General features: G+C 38.1%; 1 protein-coding gene across 6 annotated transcripts in view; it reads left to right on the top strand.

Moving 5' to 3' along the window:
- NFIB (nuclear factor I B) overlaps positions 1-18,775 on the top strand; it is a 263,106-nt gene that overhangs the window by 94,678 nt on the left and 149,653 nt on the right. For 3 of the 6 annotated variants that reach the window (XM_008632558.2, XM_008632561.2, XM_008632560.2), the window contains exons 1-2: positions 1-307; positions 6,270-6,801. In XM_008632558.2, the coding sequence (XP_008630780.1) occupies positions 278-307; positions 6,270-6,801 (562 nt within the window). In that variant the 5' untranslated portion in view covers positions 1-277. The remainder of the gene's footprint in view (positions 308-6,269; positions 6,802-18,775) is intronic. The other 3 variants (XM_017732876.1, XM_017732878.1, XM_017732877.1) reach the window with 1 other exon arrangement.

The following is an 18,775-nucleotide window of genomic DNA, read 5'->3' as shown; positions in this document are numbered from 1 at the left end:
CAAAAGCAAGACTCCTGCGCCGCCGACTACAAGAGGGTTAAAAGTGTAGATTGGATTTCACCCCGGGAAATCTAGCACACGGAGTGAACTTGAATCTTTGGCTATTTAAGGAGGACTGGGGTTTGTTGTGAAGTTGTGGTGATCCAGAGCAGAGCCCCGTCCTGATTGATTTCATCTTCCTTGAGTCTCAGATGACTGTAAAATGAATAGATGAAATTATTCCTTTTTGAGGCTTTTCTTAGGGGCTCTCCGGGCAGCGTGTTCTCAAAGCGAAGTCATGATGTATTCTCCAATCTGTCTCACTCAGGTATAGACGTTTTTTATTTAATTTATTTGTTAATTTATTTATTTTCACGTGTTTGCATTTTTTTTTTTTTAAATATTTATATGTATGTGAGTTGTTAATGAGTCATTGCTGGTAGTTGTAACGGGTTAAAGCACAGTTGTAACTGCTTGTCAGATCCAAACTCCTCTCTCAGGAGGCAATATTAGAGAATAAACTGTACCAGGCCATTGTTTTAGGGAGATCCATTCAAAGTGTCACCCGTAGACAAATACTGTTAATTGTTGGTGCATAAGAAGTCAAAGGTTAACAAACTGGAAATGAGCATAATTAAGCTAAAAAAACAGGTTTGAGAAGTATTGATTTGATTGGAATCAAACGACTTGCACTCTTTTCAGCTCGCCTGTTTACATACAGCCTAATGAAAGGGTTTGAAAGGAAAAGTGCTTTTTTTGACAAAACACGACCGCTCGCCGGTGCGAAGTAATCCCGTCTTATGCTTAATTAATAATATGCAGGCTGCCAACAATGAGGGAGATGTGAGCGGGGATGACCAAGCTGTGCAGTGTTTTCTCGTTCTGTTATACTAGGGCACGGCGTTTTCCCCCTCCCCACTAAATTGTGGTGCTGGCGGAGGAGCATGCACTCTCCACAGCACGGGGAAAGACCGAGCCTTTTTTTACAACCGCACTCGCGGCCGCTTTTCGATCCCGAGCGGCGGGGGGCGTCGCGTTTTTTTGTGCGGTATCGGCGAGCGAGCGTCGGGGCACCGGAGCTTGTTTCGGACGGTAAACCCGGTCTGCAAAGCCCGGGGACAGTTTTCAGCTTTCGTGAAAGTCTGTCTTAGGAGGATGTGATGTAAACTGATTAAGCGATAACTGCATGCTTCCACATTGGTGCAACAAATAGCTAAAGAAGCAGAAAATGTGCGAAAGTAAGGTCTGCTGCAAGGCTGCTATAGAGAGGCCAGCGATGCACTTACAGTTGCACCGTGAATAAATAAATATGATATAAGTTATTCCCCAGTTACAAACCATTGTAATTCAAAAGGAGTAAAGTATTCATAAATTGTGATTGAAGATGGAAACAATGATAAGGCTTATTCAGTGATTGGACGCAGTCCTGTAGTTTTTTGGCTGACACATTTTTTATTGTTTATATTTTGTTTGGCATCTAAGTGTGATTGACTTAGATATGGATATTTTCAGTAAGTAAACGTGAGCTGCAGTGGAAGAAAGCTGGAAAAAAGTGTTATTGAGATATTTCTTCTGCAAAAGAGAAACATACGAGGTGTTTTGCGTAACAGATACCCACATGCTTGCAGGTACACACATAGAAATAATTACTTACTGTGGAATCTGTGGTTAGAAAAATTAATTCTGTGTAGGCTGTCCAGTGTGTGAAATTATTGACAGGCAATAAGACCTCTGCATCAGAATATAAATGTGAGAGTACAACTTAAGAAAGCAGTTTTTGCATTTGAGACAAAGATTTTCACAACCACCTCTTTTAGAGTGGTAATTTATTATCTTGTTTCCTGCTCAAATGATTTTCTTTCATATATTTGCTGTTTGGACTCACTGATGTAATAGATTTCCTCATTCTTTACAAATTTGTTTTAAAATACTGCACTCAGGTGTATACGAACCCACTACAATGTACTTCTCCTGCCATTAATTCAAGAAAGCAGTTCCTGGCTTTTGTGCATTGATACCTTCTCCATAATATTTTACAATCATGCTCTACCATGTGCTGTGCAGAGACGGTTCCCATTTAGTGATACATGCATGGAACGTAGTTGCAGCGGATTGATTTTAGTTTGAAATCTTTTACCACCTACCTACTTGGAATGATACGAATGGTTTATAAATAATTTTTTCTCTACATAAATTAAAAATTAAAATTACACCAGCAATGAGATCCTATACCTTGCATTCTTTATTTGTTTAAGGCAAAAGATTGATTCATCTCACTTAGAGTAGCAATTGCATTAAAGTATTACTGACAAAATTGTTCTCTCTATTGTGTTCTCTGTCTCTAGGACTCTTGCAATGCACATTGACTGTGGTAATATATATTCAGAAGAAAATATTTTGGTAAAAGCAAACACAGAACACCTGTTTGGATGGAGCTACTTAAGAAAGTGGTAGTTCAGTTTGTGCCGAGAGAGCGCTGAAGCACGTTTTAGAAACAAGTCTAAAATCCAAAGTACAGCTTTAAGACAATCCTTAGCAATTTGAGTATTACCCATCACACTTACAATAAAAGTTTTGTGGGTGAAAATTAATCCAAGGACAAAGAAAGCTTACCAAATGCAATTTAATTTTGGGGGCTCCCTTTCTGTCTTTCCCATATACATCTTTCTCTGTGTTTTGGAATGAGTGGAGACTGCATTTATCTGTCTTGCTGAGGCATGAATAGGATGTAGTTACTGCATGCCTTTTAGTGCCTCCTCTCTTGTGATATTTTTTCCATCGTTTATTTTTATGTTACAGTAGTCCAAAAACCCACAATATGTTGTATTTTCTTTTGCTCTTATATGTTGTTTCACTAGGCATGAGAAAATTTATGCAGGGAAATTGAGTAGATGAAGTTTTCTGTATAAAATTTCTATACTTCTGCCCGGTGTATTTCTTATACAGTCCCCAGTTTGAACTTTCATGGGCTGATACAAAGTTTAAAAGTGGAAGATAGAAGAAGGGCACTGCATATTCTCTTTATCTTTTCCATATAGAAAACCTGGCCTATCTATCGTCATTAGATGACTGTTATTTTTCCTTTATTTACAAGCTACATAGATATTATTTAGTAACTTCCATTTTATTTAAATTTCCAGTACACAAGGTTCACCTGACCTATTTGATATGACATTTGAAAATCTTACCTTCATAAATCACTTCATTGCAAGAGCAACTGTGACACATGGATAAGTGCCACATAAAACCAAAAAATAATGCACTATTGTCTATGTGAATATTAAGGGAGAAAAGTAAAATTCTGTAGATACCTTTCTAGGAGATTTGGTGGAGAATGTGTGTGATTAATTGCAAATGTCCATTTAGGATCATTTTTATGGGCACTTCTCCATGTCCAGTAGTATTTTCATTTGAAAATACTCCAGGTGCACAATGAATAGCTCAAAAAATCTGATAAAATTGCTTTCAAACAGGATGTTCTTTGCTGTGTTTATCCTTCACACTTTTCAGCTGTATTTATATCTTTAGGACTTAATAATGCTGTGAAAGAAAAACCTTAATACAGTTTTTTAAAGGTTGGAGTTTTTGGTGTGTATGTTTCTGGGGTTTTTTTCCCCTCTTTTTGAAAAGGAAACATTCAACTGCTACAGAATGGAATTTAAACAGTGAAATTCTCTATAAAATTTTCATAGATATAAAATACTATGGGTTATTATTGCTAATACTATATGCATTACCTCGAGACATAGTCATTCTGAAATAGTTTATGATGCTCTTCTTCAAAATTAAAACTAGATGTGCAGTATTCTTCTAGTGTAGAATATGTCCATGTTTATTTTAATGCCATTTTAAGTTATAAATGCCAAAGTCTGTTTAGATGTAGGGGAAATCATTGTATTGAGGCAAAAATTAATTTTCCCTAAAGCTCTTCAGCCACCTGCCATCACCCCACCTTTAGCCCCAGATGTTAGAATTTTCAGAATATGTATTAAATGTTTTATTCAACCTAAAATGCATTGTGAGGATTTAACCGTGTACAGCCTTTATCCTCCCATTAATTAAAAAAAAATATATTTATTTGAATACTTCAATTAAAATGATTTCTGTAGGAGAAAGAATAAACTTTCTTTAGTGGTTATAATTGAGAGGAAAAAAAGCATGGCATCAGAAAGTGTATGAAGATAGGGAAGTCTTATCATGGGCTGTGGTTGCTCAGAGCAGTACTGCCTTCCCACACAAAGAACAGATTGTGGTTTAACTCTTTCCACGGCCTAGTTTTATGTGCCAGTATAGTATCAGAATTGTTCAAATCTGTGCTGGAAACTACTAATCAGTTTAATTGTTGCCTTTGTAGGTCTTTTTCCAGCATCATATTGTAGCAAAATCGTTTATGTCCTCAAGTATCTTCCTATATTGCCACTCTGCTTTTTTTTCCCTTTTTTCCCCCCTTTGCTTATTTTTTTTCTCCTGTGAAGACAATGTGATAGGCAAACTGTTTGTAACTTTTCTGTTGCTTTCAGTTTGATTTAAGGATGGTTAGGGAAGAGAGGTAACTAGATCTAGTGGGATTTTTAACATTCAGGAAATGTTGAAGTTTGTTTGAAATTCAAAGATTTAAACATGGAATTCTTTGCCTGAAGCTTCTGCAATGGCAGTCTGCACTCTATAATTGAGACCATTAGTTCTACTTTCATCATTTTTACCTAATGGAGTTAATCAGCCTATTGATTAAACATAATTCATTCCTTGTCTAGCAGTGTAACTAAAATAGTAGTTTGTTAATTGTATTCTTGAATATAATTGCATAAAAAAGGTTCAGTTTTAGTTTGATTGCACTGTGCCACTAAGTATGATGAGCAATCTGGTATTTAAAATGAAATATGCCTGCACACAGGAGGAAAGATACCTCACCTAAGGTCTCCCTTTCAACCCAAAATATAGTAATGCTTGATAAGCAGATTGCAGTGTTTTAAACAGCAGATTTTTTCACTGAAAATAAGTTTTTGGGGAAGGTCTATTTAGATATTAACAGTTATGTGTAGGATGGTACTTTAAGCAGACAAATGAAATTAATTTAATTGCTATAGGATGTGCTTGTAGACAACAACTAAGCATTACCCCCTCAATGCAATCCATATGGCTGCTAGGCAGAAGATAAGAACTTGCAGGTGAAGCCAAATGACAGAAAGGGATATTTTGAAACTGTAAATAAATTGCATGGATTTCACAAAAGCAGCATTGGACCAGTGGTGGACTCATAATGTCTCTTTGCCACAGCATGCAGAAACACAAAGAATGCAAAGTTTGTGCCAAGTTGCCATTTTTCATTGTACACCTCAGATTGATTTTTAAGGGGTTTAGAATAATTGCCACACTCATGTGATCAGTTAACAAATTAACTGACTCTGTGGGGCTTCAAAACCCTCAGTGGAGCTGCTGGAAGGACATAAATGAAATTTTTGTTCTCACCTTCATAAACTCTTAATTTTACAGAGTTTGGGGGGTGGTGGGAGGGAAGCCAGAAGAGCTGAAAGTACAGAAGCTTCTGTTCAGGATTTGTATATGACATGTCGTGTCTTTCGCCTGCTTTTCCGTACTGTATACTGGTTTCTCTAGTTACCACCACTGGAATGGTGCTGTTTCAGTGCTGGAATGTTGGACGTTTGATAAGAAAATGGATCAAGTTTAATGGCGCATGCTCTTTGTGCCACCAGCAGTCTCTTGCTGAGAGCATGCTCCAAAAGCGGGAACTGTGTGGCATTACACTGAGCATGTATATGCTTTGTGTTTCTGTGCCACAGAGAAGAGAAATGAACTGTGGCATTTGCCTCAGCCTTCCGAACATTTCTGCTCAGATTTTTTAAAACCGTATAGTGTCCTCTTTGTGCAATGGTACTTTTCTTGATGTTATCTGTTCACTCAAATATTTAAATGTTAGGAAGAAAACATCTTGGTAGCATCTCTTAAATTATGTTTTCTCTGCAGTGTTGTGGGATGAAGTGAGGGGAGGAGTACAAAATAAAATCTTCACACGGTTCTTTCAAAGAATGAAACACGGGAAAAATGTGATTCTCTATGCACTTTTCGTCTACTGCCTGACAACAGTAATAATTTCATAAAAGGTGTTATGCAGAAATTTGCGTAAATTTAAAGTGTTTATTCTCTTCGTCTTGTATTTCACTTAAAGATTTTCAGAAACGTTTCTTGATACTGCTTTGGTTATGAGAACTTGCTGACTTTGAGTATTCTTGTTCTCTTCTTCTTTTTTTTTCCTTCACTTCTTTCCACAGGATGAATTTCACCCATTCATTGAGGCACTTCTTCCACATGTCCGTGCAATTGCCTATACTTGGTTCAATCTTCAGGCTCGAAAACGCAAGTACTTTAAAAAACATGAGAAACGAATGTCAAAGGATGAGGAAAGAGCAGTCAAGGATGAGCTACTTAGTGAAAAGCCTGAAATTAAACAGAAGTGGGCATCCAGGCTCCTGGCCAAGCTGCGCAAAGATATTCGCCAAGAGTTCCGGGAGGATTTTGTGCTCACGGTTACTGGGAAGAAGCACCCATGCTGTGTGTTGTCCAATCCTGACCAGAAGGGCAAGATTAGGAGAATCGATTGCCTGCGACAGGCTGACAAAGTCTGGCGTCTGGATCTAGTCATGGTGATCCTGTTCAAAGGCATCCCCTTGGAAAGTACGGATGGAGAACGTCTCATGAAATCCCCACATTGCACAAATCCAGCACTTTGCGTCCAGCCACATCACATAACAGTATCAGTCAAGGAGCTTGATTTGTTTTTGGCATACTACGTGCAGGAACAAGGTAGGAAGCAGATTGTCATGTTTCTATGTTAGTGTGTCAAACTCTGATTCCAAATAGCCCTGTTTCCCCTGTTGGCTGGCTTCCACTGAAACATTGTTCTGTGGTCTATAGATGTAATGTGGCTACATACCCATTTGTAAATCAGCATGTATACCTATATACTTAAATACACACATATTCCTGCAGACCTGTGTAAATGACACGCATATTTGACATACATGCCTCTTTCAAGAGAGAGAGACACATACCACGGCAGTACTTTTGTTCCACTGAAGTTGCCTTCCATTTTTTACGAAAAAGTGGCAATACTTAGTTGTGACTTCAGAAAACATTCTTGTTTTCAAGTTGTGTTTTTAAAAAAAATAAAACAACCCCCCACCCCAGTACTATTAATAACAGACGGAGGTATGTGCAATTGCACAGTCACAATAAATACAACAAATATTTATTATTGCCTTTGTAGTCACAAATAATCAAGAAGTCATCCTTAAATTGATGAATCTGCTATTACACTGAAGAGCAATTGTAGACTTTCTCATACCTATAAAGTAAAAGCTTCGAAATACATGGCTATGTTTCTTGTAAAGCCAAATAGAATCAGAATTGCATTATCTAATGTTTTATTCATATTTTACATCAATAGCTCATCTTACCTATCTGAGCTTTAAAGCAAAGATCCAGCTCAAAATATTTTGAGAAATTTTTATGAAGAGCATATTTTCATAATCATACTCATATACTTTTATTTGGCAGGTAATTGAAATGTGGAAAATTGTAGGAGCTCTATGGAAAAAGAGCTAAACTTCCTAAACTTAGTTTTACAGAATGCAAATAAAAACAGGGCTTCTGATAATCATATATCAGGGAAAAAACCTACTAGCCCTGTTGCATATATTGCATATTCAATAGCAATACCCATTGGCAGGTTCCCTAAAATTGTAAATGGCTGTAAGTAGAAAAAAGAGGTGTTTTGTTTTGTTTTGTTTTTTCTCCAATACTAGGTCTTCTGAAATACTTTTTCTCTGTTAGAGTAATTTTGGTTCTTTCTGGTAATGATACCATCTTCTAAATGTCTTTGTAATGCTGACTGATCAGCAGTAATAATACATTTCATTTTAGCCGCACATCTCAACTAGGGAAAGTTTGACCATCTGCAGATGGTGGGCCATTTCACAACTTGGCCTGGTGGTAGGTAGAAATGGCCTGCAGAAGGGCAGATGGCAGGCAGTTATCTGATGCTTGATAAATAACTATGGGATTTAACAAGAGAACAAATTGAATTGATTTTGTTAGTAACAAAAAAGTAAAATTGCATGTCTTCATTTGGTGTATACTCATTCTTTAAGAGAAGACATACACAATGCAATATTTTTGTTTTAAGTGAATTTCCCTTTTAGCATTTGCTCATGCAAGTGAAGAACTGTTTTTATGAATGTATATATCAGGTTCTTCTTTGTTGATTATTTGTCATGAAAAAAAAAGTGGTTTTTCCCCCCCCCACTAGTATTTTTTGTGTTTTTTGTCTCTCCACAGCATTAGACACATTTGGATATTTTACAGCGACTTTAAGTAGCTGCAGAGTCTGGTAAATCTGATCCCAAATAATATAGGAAGAAAGACTTCTTTGACAACATTAAACAAAATAGCTTAACTACAAATAATTCTCACCTTTAAACTCCTTTTGTGGAAAAAAATTCAAATTATATTTTGAATTCATGTAGCGTAAGTCATAGCTTACTGATTAATTCTGTGGATTTACCTGTCTCTAGAAGTCAAAACTACAAAGGGAGGCAAAACAGTTTAAGTAGCACTTGAGCCAAAGAAACTGGGGTCAGAGTACTGTTAACACACTGTTGACTTATAAGTTGTTGAAAGCCAGTAACTTGAAGTGGGAGAAGGAATTGCAGGGCATAGCTGATTTTGTTGATTTAAATGTATTGAGAATATAAGTTTATTTAAAACACTATTGTCTAACTGGAAATTAGTTAAGCATGCTGTAATATTATAACTTTCAAAGTTACACAATGCTACTTTGAGAATATACTGAATATGAAGCTGGATAATTTCTGTATACCAAGTAACTCATAGAAGACCCTTTTATTTATTGCGAACTGCATGTATTTTGTATCTGTCTTGCTGCTTTACAGTAAGTCTTCCATTAACATCTGTTGTCTCTCTTCTCAAAGAAGTCATATTAAGTTGTCTATGTATTTTTTTTCCATTTTATCAAACTTTGATTCTCCATACTCATTGAAAGCAGGTTGATTGTGGCACTTTGCAGTGCACTTGATTAAGAGTGCCAGGCTTTGTGAAAGATACGCACGAAGTCAACCAAAATGCTGCATTATACATATGGTGTTTTGCTTTTTATTTATCTTTCCAAACATATAAACACGCCTAATAGCATCGTGTAAAAACTAACTGGAGGCATAGAGACAATTCAATCCCTGGACTAAATATGAACAAGGAATTAGCACATAAAATGAATACGGGGGCCAAGTAGTTTGCTTTTTTTGTTGCTTTAAAACAGAAGATTAGGGGGAGAAAAGAGGAGGAAGGATAGTTTGAGTGCCAGTGATGGTTGCCAGTGGCACCAGGATTGGCATCAGACCTTCTTTGTTTAGCCTAGGATGTCTGTGATTTGTTGGTTGGCATCCGCATTGCAGTGCAGAGTAATCTTACAATATATTGACAATTTCCAGATCTAGAAGTGTCAATAATCTTTTCAGTTCTTAACAAAAAGAGCTTCTACTTCCATGTCTGCCTTGAAAGAAGAAATAAGGACTGATCTATGAAGTTCTATCATTGATGAACTTCCTCAGATTCTACTTTTTGCTCATCTCAAAATTCAGCATCCTTTTCCCCCTCTATTCTCTTCCTGCTATCCTCTTAAATAAAAGAAAAAAAAGAAAAGAGGATTGACATAGGTTGCAATGCTGCTCCTTTGACTGAAATGGAAGAAGAAACTGTGAAGTATACACTGTGATCAATGTTTAACTTCAAAATAATTCTTAATCATAACAGGCTTCCAAGGGGCTCTGCTTGTTGTGGGTATCAGGGGCGTGTGTGTGTCCCACACAGATCTTTTATAAAACCCAAACTTGAAAATGGTATGAACATTGTTTCTATTGACAGAATTGCCCCCTTTTTTTTTTTCTGTCAGCATCAGAGAGCATCTATCTTTTGGTATGAAATGCATTTCAGTCCATAAAATCATTTGATGGTATTTGATTCAGCGCAGCACTTATGCTGTGTTCCCGTTGCTACAAGAACCGCCATTTTGTTTGTCGAGTGCCAGGAGAGGGGAAAAAAAAGGCAGACAATGTGCTTGATGCCAATAATGGTTGCCAGTGGCACCGAGGTTGGCATCAGACCCTCTTTGTCTAGTTGCTGAATGCCTTTGATTCGTTGGTTGGCATCCGCATTGCAGTGGGCACATTGGAAAGTTTTTGACAATCAGTGAATGAAAGCTGCAGTACTTGTTTGCTGCAACAGAACCAAGATAATATAAATCCTTCCTTCAGATAGATGTTTTACTTACTCTTACAGTGACTAATTAAAAAAAAAAAGCTAAAAATTGCCTTATTTTTTTTTCTAAAACACAAAATATCTATAGCAATGTGCCTTGTCTGCAGAATTCGTAATTCCCTCATCATCTCTGCTACTTTTTTTTGCAGCATAAATAAAATGCAAACTTGATGTTAGGTAATTCAGCATATACTGAATGAATGAAGCATAGTAGACCTTGAGAAATGCTTTGAGAGTTTAAAGAACTGAAGCAGTAGTACATGTAAATGTTAACATTTTTAAGTGTTTTTAGTCCATGTGCCTCTCAGAGTGCATTTCTCTGATCAGTCATGTTACTGTTTACACTCTCCTTTGTCCTTATGTAAGGGTGATATAATTGGGGGAGCCCACGTTCCCAGCTGTTAATAAACTCTGGAGTCAAAGGAGGAGAGGATCTTTTAAACTATCTAGGGAGCAGGGCAGAAAATAGATGCAGATGCCCTTAGTCCTATAGTGTTCAGGCACTCTTCGTTTCTTAACTTCTTATACCATCAAGATGCTACCATGGCTCCAGCTGTGTGACTTTATTACCAGGAAATTGGCAAAAAGAATAAATCATTTCTGTTGGAAGTTTCCTAGATAGTTAACATTAATACTGCTTTCTGGTTAACTGCTATTATCTCGTTAATTAATAAGAAGGATTAGCAGCTCTACCCAAAGGGCTGCACAGAAGGAAGTCTGGCCTGTGTGAGTCCCTGAGTTGCTAGACTGTGTCCTGTCTCTTGAGCATTGAAGGGGGGATGCTGAGCCAGGAAAAAAAAGAAAAAAGCAAGAGAAAGATGAGAGAAGAGCGAGGGCACTGGCCGGCCAAGGGCAGAATTTTTTGTGCAGGACTCTCGTGCCTAGATGCCCCTGTGCTGGGGAGGTTGGCAGTGCCCTGCCCTGGCCCGGGTGGCATGCCCCGCCGGGGGGTGTGGGAGGGGGCATGGGCACACCCTGGTGTGGTGCCCACACTCCTAAATAGCGCGCTTGCAGATAACCTCAGCTGGGGTGCAAGGTGCTGCCGCCGCATCAGGCAGAAACTCCTTTGCCCTTAGCTTAATGCCAGCAAAGTGGCAATCTCTAGCCACGTGGGGATATCACTTTCCCAGTTCAGACAGTCCTGGCAACGTGTGTGTCTTGTCTTTCTTGAAAAATGTGCACTCTTCCAGAAGGAATTATAATTCTTTTTTAACGTGACGTTTCTGAATTGCATGAGTGGGTGGGCTTACCAATGGCTTGATCTTTTTTAAAGCTTTTTGAATTTTTTGAATTTATGTCTATAGGGAGCTCAGATTTTGAAAGAGGTTTTGCATACTAATTTTCATGTTACATTTTAGTTTTCATTCCGTAAGTAGAGAAAATTTATTGTGTATTCGTTCTTTTCATATTTTAAAATGATAATAAAATTATTTTGGTTAGTTTGCTGTGACTACATGAAATTCCACTTAAAATCACACTCAAAATAATATTTTGAGCAGTTCCTGGTTAAGTAATATTATGGTCATATGCCTAAATGTCACACCACCCAGATAGATTTTGGATGAGGGTTTGCATTTTTTGTGTGGGCTGATGTTCTCACATACAATTAATAAAAAAGCAATGGGCTTAGAACAATCAACCATTTGCTGATTGTTCCTACTTCTTTTAACCTTAAAGGTTTGCCTCCTTTTGAGTACTTTACCTAGGAACACACACTAGAACATTTTGCCTGTTTTGCAGAAGGATATGTCAAAGTGCAAGGTGATTTGTTGGGAGTTTACACAGCAAATTATGAGTTACAGCAGGAACAACAGGAAATAGAGCTTATTACTGCCTGTACCTACAGGCTTCTATGTGCTCTAGGACCTTGTTTCTTGCATAGTGAAATGGCATGCAGATCCCTTGCTCTAAATTCTCATTTTGAATCAGGAAGCCAGTATAGAACAAGAAGTATGAGTTTATATTTTATCTGCTCCAGTATGAAAAGAGCTTTTGGTAGTTTAAAAATCTCATAGGGAATAATAAAGCCTCTTAAAACTGAATTACTCGGGACAATTCCAGTCTGTTGAGGCGTTCAGAAAATGCAATTTAAAAAAATTTTTTTGTGTCAATGGAAAAAGATGCTGTATTATTTTCCAGTTTTCTAACGTAAAATTTTGGACGACTATTTTGTTGATTGTTGTACTGAAAATTGCAGGCAAGAAGGACATTTGCCAGTAGGAAATGGAAGCTAATTCAGTGTATATATGGATGTAATAGTGGTTTTCAATTGATTATTATAGTTACTTTGTTTATGAAGATGTAGGATACTGAAACATTTTGAAAGGTCACTTGGCAATTTTAATTTTTTCAGAACATTTTTTGTGTGAATTTCAGATAGCAGATCTGAAGAATTCAAAATGTTTATTTTTTTTCTTTTTAATTTAAAAAAGTTTCCCTCAGAGCAGGGTTGTGGGTTGTATGACAGGTTCATGGGAAAGAACTTAATATTACTTAATATTACTGTTTTTAACAGGAATTAAATTCATGTGCATTTTAGGAAGGAGCAACTACCTCATTCTGATTTTTCTTACCTGATACACTAAGAGGAGTAATTTTCACAGGGTTAAATAACATCAATTGTTTTTAAGACAAAAGAAGCTTAAGTTTAAATAAACTCTGTGAAACCACTTGAATATGTAGAGGTCAGTGTTATTTATGAATGACATTTAGCTCAACAGCAAGAAGCCACAAAGGAAAGAAAAGAATGGAAAAGGAATCAGAAAATTCTTGCTACATTGTAGTTTCAGACAGAAATAATACTGTGAATAAAAATAATGCTTCTAAACTATGTATAAGATCACTAATTCATAAGGGAAATACGTCAACTTAAAGCAGAGTTTTATGTTTTAGTTTCTTAAATTGTCATGCATATTGGATTCACAGTAACTGTGAAAACTTCATTAAAACAATTAAATGCTAAATGCTACCGCAGGTTGGATTCTAAAGTTAACTGCATGAGGTTGTTGTCAAGCCTGCTTCTTTTTCTAGCTTTCCTTATTTTTTTCTGCTTTTCCTCCTTCTCCTCTTCCCTGCTGCTAGTGTAGTAACATAATCATGTCAAGGACAGGTGGCCCTCTGAAATGGTGGTCTACAATGCCAAACACTAATTCAAGAGGTTTCTTGAAGTGCTACTTTCCAGTTTCAACAGCTAGGTGAAATGTTTCTTTGATGTAATTGCTTGGATTAGGATGATCTTAAGATCAAGTTAAATGGCTATCTTAACTGAATAGGGTTGCTCCTTCCATTGTGGGGTGAAGAAGAAGGCTTGTTATGTGGAGCTACTTCTCAGATGCTAAGTGAATGTGAAAAGGGAAGAAAGTCTCTGTTACTACTCAGTTTGTTTGACAGATGTCAAACAAGATGTCATTAATTATAGGGAGGTTTCATGATTTTACTCTGTATCTCTTTTTAATTTTTTGAATTTTGAACTGTTGGAATTTTTAGAAGTTTTTGCTGAAAACCAGGCTCAGGGCAGTGAAGCCTGGATTAGAAGAGGTTTGAAAGTCTCATAAGCTAGTAAAGGGGAAGTAAATCTTAGATTATTAGCTTTGTCTAAGAGAAAGCAGAGTTAATTTTGGTGAGTCTATCGTACTGTCTGGTACCAGTGAGTTGTGTGTGAAGCTGGAAGGATTCTTCTAGCACAGCTGTTTATCTTTTCCCCCACCATGTTTTTATTTACAAAAAGATTACTTACACTCTTCCCCCCAGTTTTCCTCGGGGGGGGGTGGTTCTTTCATTTTCTGAAGTATATTGCTGTTTATCTTTTCCCCCACCATGTTTTTATTTACAAAAAGATTACTTACACTCTTCCCCCCAGTTTTCCTCGGGGGGGGGGGTGGTTCTTTCATTTTCTGAAGTATATTGTGCTTTTTTAATTTAAAATACATTTCTTTAGCTGTTTCTTAGGAATATCAACATTGGCATGTGACTTTTGTCCTAGTTTCCCCCCTCCCCCCAAAGAGAGTGGTGGTAGATGGGCACTTCAGACTTGGTGTTTGCAGGGAATTTTGAGGAAGGGCTGATAGTCTAAAGTGTGTTTATCAATAGTAGTATTTTGAAAGTTGTTAGCTAGCCTGAGGACAAGAGCTTTTGCCTTCATGACCTATGGCTCCTGCGTGTTACATCCCACTTTATCCCAGATTCCTCTTCAAGTCAGAAAAGCGACTTAAAATTATAGGGGCCTTGGTGTAATTTTAACCTTAATTTTCTCCTAACTGCCTGTGGGGTTTGGAATTTTTAAACTACATATATATTTGTTTGTTTTTATTCCAAGCAACAGAATTGAAACAAGAAGTTATTGTGATGTAGCGTGGTGTGAAAGCTTAGCTGAAGCCCCGTCAGTCATTGTGTTCATTTCTCTCAGTGAAACCTTGCACTTTTTACATAAGTAACTGCTTATCTTCAGAGCAGAAGGGACATGTTAAGTTTTCCAGTGTCCTTCTGTAAAGGCACATTCACTAAAGGCATCTCTCTGGCTTTAAGTGGGCCTTTTCTTATTTTCCCCCTGAAAAAAATGCATATGGAAATTGATCAAAACAGTTCCCATTTTCTTCCTTAGAAAGTGAACAGGAAAGCCAAATGCAAAAACGAACAGTTAGTGAACTCTGAGACACCTGGTGTGGCTGTTGAGAAATTAGGAAAAAAAAATCTGTGATTGTTTGTTGGAGGCAAATGCTGTGCACAGGTAAGTATATTCCATGTTATTTGGAATTATTTGACAATTGATAATTTTAAGTATGTATGTTTTGAACATATTTTTTATGTATTTGACTTTCTGGTCTCCAAGATATATTAACCTGAGCTACTATACATTTTTCATAAAGGACCAATTTAAACAACTGAAGGATAATTATCTATTTATCTTAAACCTAGCATGGTATTTTAATTTCCAGTCAATTACCTTGCCATATCCTTCATAAGCTGTGTTCTGAGATATCATAAGATTTATACATTTTTCTTTAAAATAGAAACAAAACATTGTGCATGCTTTAGAGAACAGTAATTACAAACTCCATGCCTTTAGAAATTAAATGAAATTAAAATATTCACAGAGTACACATTTTTTGCTTGTGAATTGCATTGGGCTAAAACGCCAGACCATTTTCAGCCTTTTTTATGAAGTGGTTAACAGGGAAATGCTTGGAAGATTATTACAGATGTGCATTGTCTGAGAGATAACAAATATACTTACTGCAGCATCAGCTTTCCATTGCCTGAGTAACGCCATTGAGAATGATGCCAGATTTTTTGAAGGGATGACTCCAGTGTCCCTGATTTTAAAGTGGGAAAAATTCCCCTAATCAAAAGACAACTTACTCTGACATCTGCAGTTTCTAGACAGATTGCTTTAAGTTTGTTATGCCACGTTAAAAGATGTGTTTTATGAAGCTGGCCTCAGCTCCTGGCCTTAGTGTCAAGAACCCTGCTATGTGATGCAACGCATCTTGTTAGGTTTAATTGACCAAAGCTGATTTGTTAAAACAATTCATTTGTGCTGTAACTCATGCCCAGGCCAAGTTGCTACCTGAATCTCTTGACCTTGGTTTGTCTGGGTCATGAAATGGCTGTGAACTGCTTGACCTCTCCATTGTTCATTGGCCATGCCACATCCTCCACTTCTTTGTGGTAGTTGCTGACAAGAAGACCTCGGCCCCAAATTTACACCCCAGTGTGCCTCCAGAGCATCTGTATCCTCCTTTGGAAGTGCTCCTGATGTCACCACCTATTGTCTGCTGACAGTGAGGGGGACAAATTGACAGCCCTTCACAGTAGAAGAGCTGGTGCAGGAATCTGGGAGCTGGAGGAAAACTCTATCCTCTCTCAGGCTGCTGTGCATTTCTGTTATATTGGTGTGCACGGGGTCACCACTTTTTTCAAGGGCAAACACCATCAGTCTTAGTCAATCTCATTTCACTGTGAGCTTTGTCTGAGTGGGATGTGCTGGGAAGAAGGTTCTGCTTTGAAAATATTTTGTGATGAAAATCTAATGAATATGCAAACCACTTCAATTTTTAGGCCGCAGGAGCGATTGAAATAATTTCTTGGCGTGAAATGGGGGAGTGTTTCCTGTCAGTGTCATAAGTGGCTCTTGATTTCTTTAGTACCAAAACATAGATTTCTAAAGACCTAGATTGTATTCAAGAGTAGTCATGGTTTCTAAGCAAAGGGCTTTAAACACTATGCTTGATGCAGTATCTAAACTTAGTGAAAGGGAGAAAGAGCAATGTTTATATTACTTCTTTCAAAAAAACAGGTGAAATGCATTATTTCTAGGGAAAGCTACTTGTCCTTAGGAATTATTCTTGGTGGGGGGTAGTCACTGGCCCCTTACCCTGACAGACTTCCTGCTCTCAGTATCTCAGATGCTAATGTCAGCTTCTTGATGTGGACTTTGTGCTTCCCATAACTACCAAAAATTGACTGTTGGCACAGTTTATTTTATTGAAATGGGTATTACATCTAATCATATGCTGCATTGTTACATGGTTTTAGGCCATAGAGCCTTTCAAAATCAGTGACTGGTGTGTCAAAAACTTTGGCTAGGTTATGATGGCTTATAGGCTGGTACTGGCAACATTACAAAACAAGTAAATTTGTATTCCCGTGACCATCAGATAATTGGTATGTTCTTAAGTCCTTAGCCATAGACTTTGCTCACATGAATGGATTTATTCAATTGAACTGACATAGTTTAAACCCCATATTCTTTCACAGCACTATGCACTGACTTTTGCAGCATCTGAGCAGGTTTGTATTTCTGCAATACACCTTATTTCTTCGTAAACTTATTCTTTTTTGTTTCTTGAAACAGAAAAAATAAGTCAGATGGTATGTTTACATACAGCATTCCTGTGGACTTGTATATGATGAAATCTTTTCCTTCTGTGTGAAACTCTGCAAGCTAGGTGTGATTTCTAATTGCAGTTACCTAGTTCCTCTGAAGGAAGAGGGTGGGAATGCTGGTGCAAGGAACTTGAATGCTATCATTGTGATGACAATATAAAGTATGACTCAATGTTTAGTTGTAAGGACTTCAAAATCCTTGTCCCTGGTCCCCAGCCCTGCCATGTGTGACTGCAGGCAAGTTAATTAATATCTCTGTGTCTCTGGTCCCAGGGAGAGACAACACCACTTGCTTCAGTGCTGGCCCAGCAAGGGTTGTGATAAATACTGAGATAATGTACTAGCTGAAAAGTTCCTGTATTCCGCTACAGCAAGCAAAACCCATGTGCTTGTGCCCAGCCCCCAAGAGGGCTCTGTATCATAAAGAAGTGTTGTACACAGTTTTCTCATGCCCAGACAGAAGAAACTTGCCCAAGCAGGGAGGGCCAGCACAAAGCATTCCTTGCCTGTAAGCCCTGAGGTGGTACTGCTCCGTGGGAGATGGTGTCAGAGCGAAACCGCGCAGCAGGGCTGGCCCGGCACAGGGGACCGGGGCTGTGCGCAGACCGCTCCTCATTTCACCCCTGCTTCATGCAGCAGGAGCTCTGGGTACTGCTGGCCCTTGGGGATGGGACATGGCACCGGGAGGTCGCTGAGTTTCCCTGCCCTGTGACAGTGAGGTGAAAATACACTCCAGACCGAAAGACGAAAGAAACACCCATTATGGGGCAATTGTATGGATGTTCATCAACATTCAACCACAAAGGAGGCATCTGCAATGCCTGCCGGGGTGGCCTGTGAGCTCAGTCTGGTTCCCCAACCTTCTCTCAGCTATTATCACAGGTTTTTGGTCAAGTGGGTCAGTAGCTCAGAACACACTTAAGTTCCTTCACTGTTGTCCCATGCACAGGATGGATTGTCAGGAATTTGGTGAGATGAAACCCAAGCTAATGTAACAGTGTACCCGTGCCTGGAATATGCTGGCCATCCTGTTTCATCTCCCAGACTTGGACAAATTTGGTTTGTGAGGCAGCTGATGGGGAGATCGTTGGTTTGTAGGGGCTTAGTCCAGGACTGTGTCTTAGAGGGCCTAGCTTTGCCTGAAGCCCCAACTGATTGTGGTGAAATGCTCCTAAATATTTAGTAACCTGTGCCTTTTGGACCCAGTATGCCATATAGCTCTACTCCTTTAGTCATGGCTTTCCTCATTCCTTCCTCTATGATGATATTTCAGGGCTGGTAATGAGCTAACCATACCAACAGCTACAAAATTACTATGTCTGCTTCTCAGAGAGGGAAGGTCAAAATAATTTACAAAAATGAAATCTGTCCATGCATTTTTTTCCAGCTGGTACTGACACAGTGCAGTTTACAGCAAAACAAGGGTTAACATCAAAACTTATTCTATTGTTTAACTTCCAGTTAAAGAATAACTGGCTTGTGCAGAAAAGAGAATTGAAGAATTCATTGGACTTTTGGATTCAGACATATAATTTAAATTATATCAGGTTTTGATTTTACC

Source organism: Corvus brachyrhynchos, unplaced genomic scaffold, assembly GCF_000691975.1.
Source record: "Corvus brachyrhynchos isolate BGI_N302 unplaced genomic scaffold, ASM69197v1 scaffold194, whole genome shotgun sequence".
Taxonomy (NCBI): domain Eukaryota; kingdom Metazoa; phylum Chordata; class Aves; order Passeriformes; family Corvidae; genus Corvus; species Corvus brachyrhynchos.
This window is presented reverse-complemented; position numbering and strand designations above follow the sequence as displayed.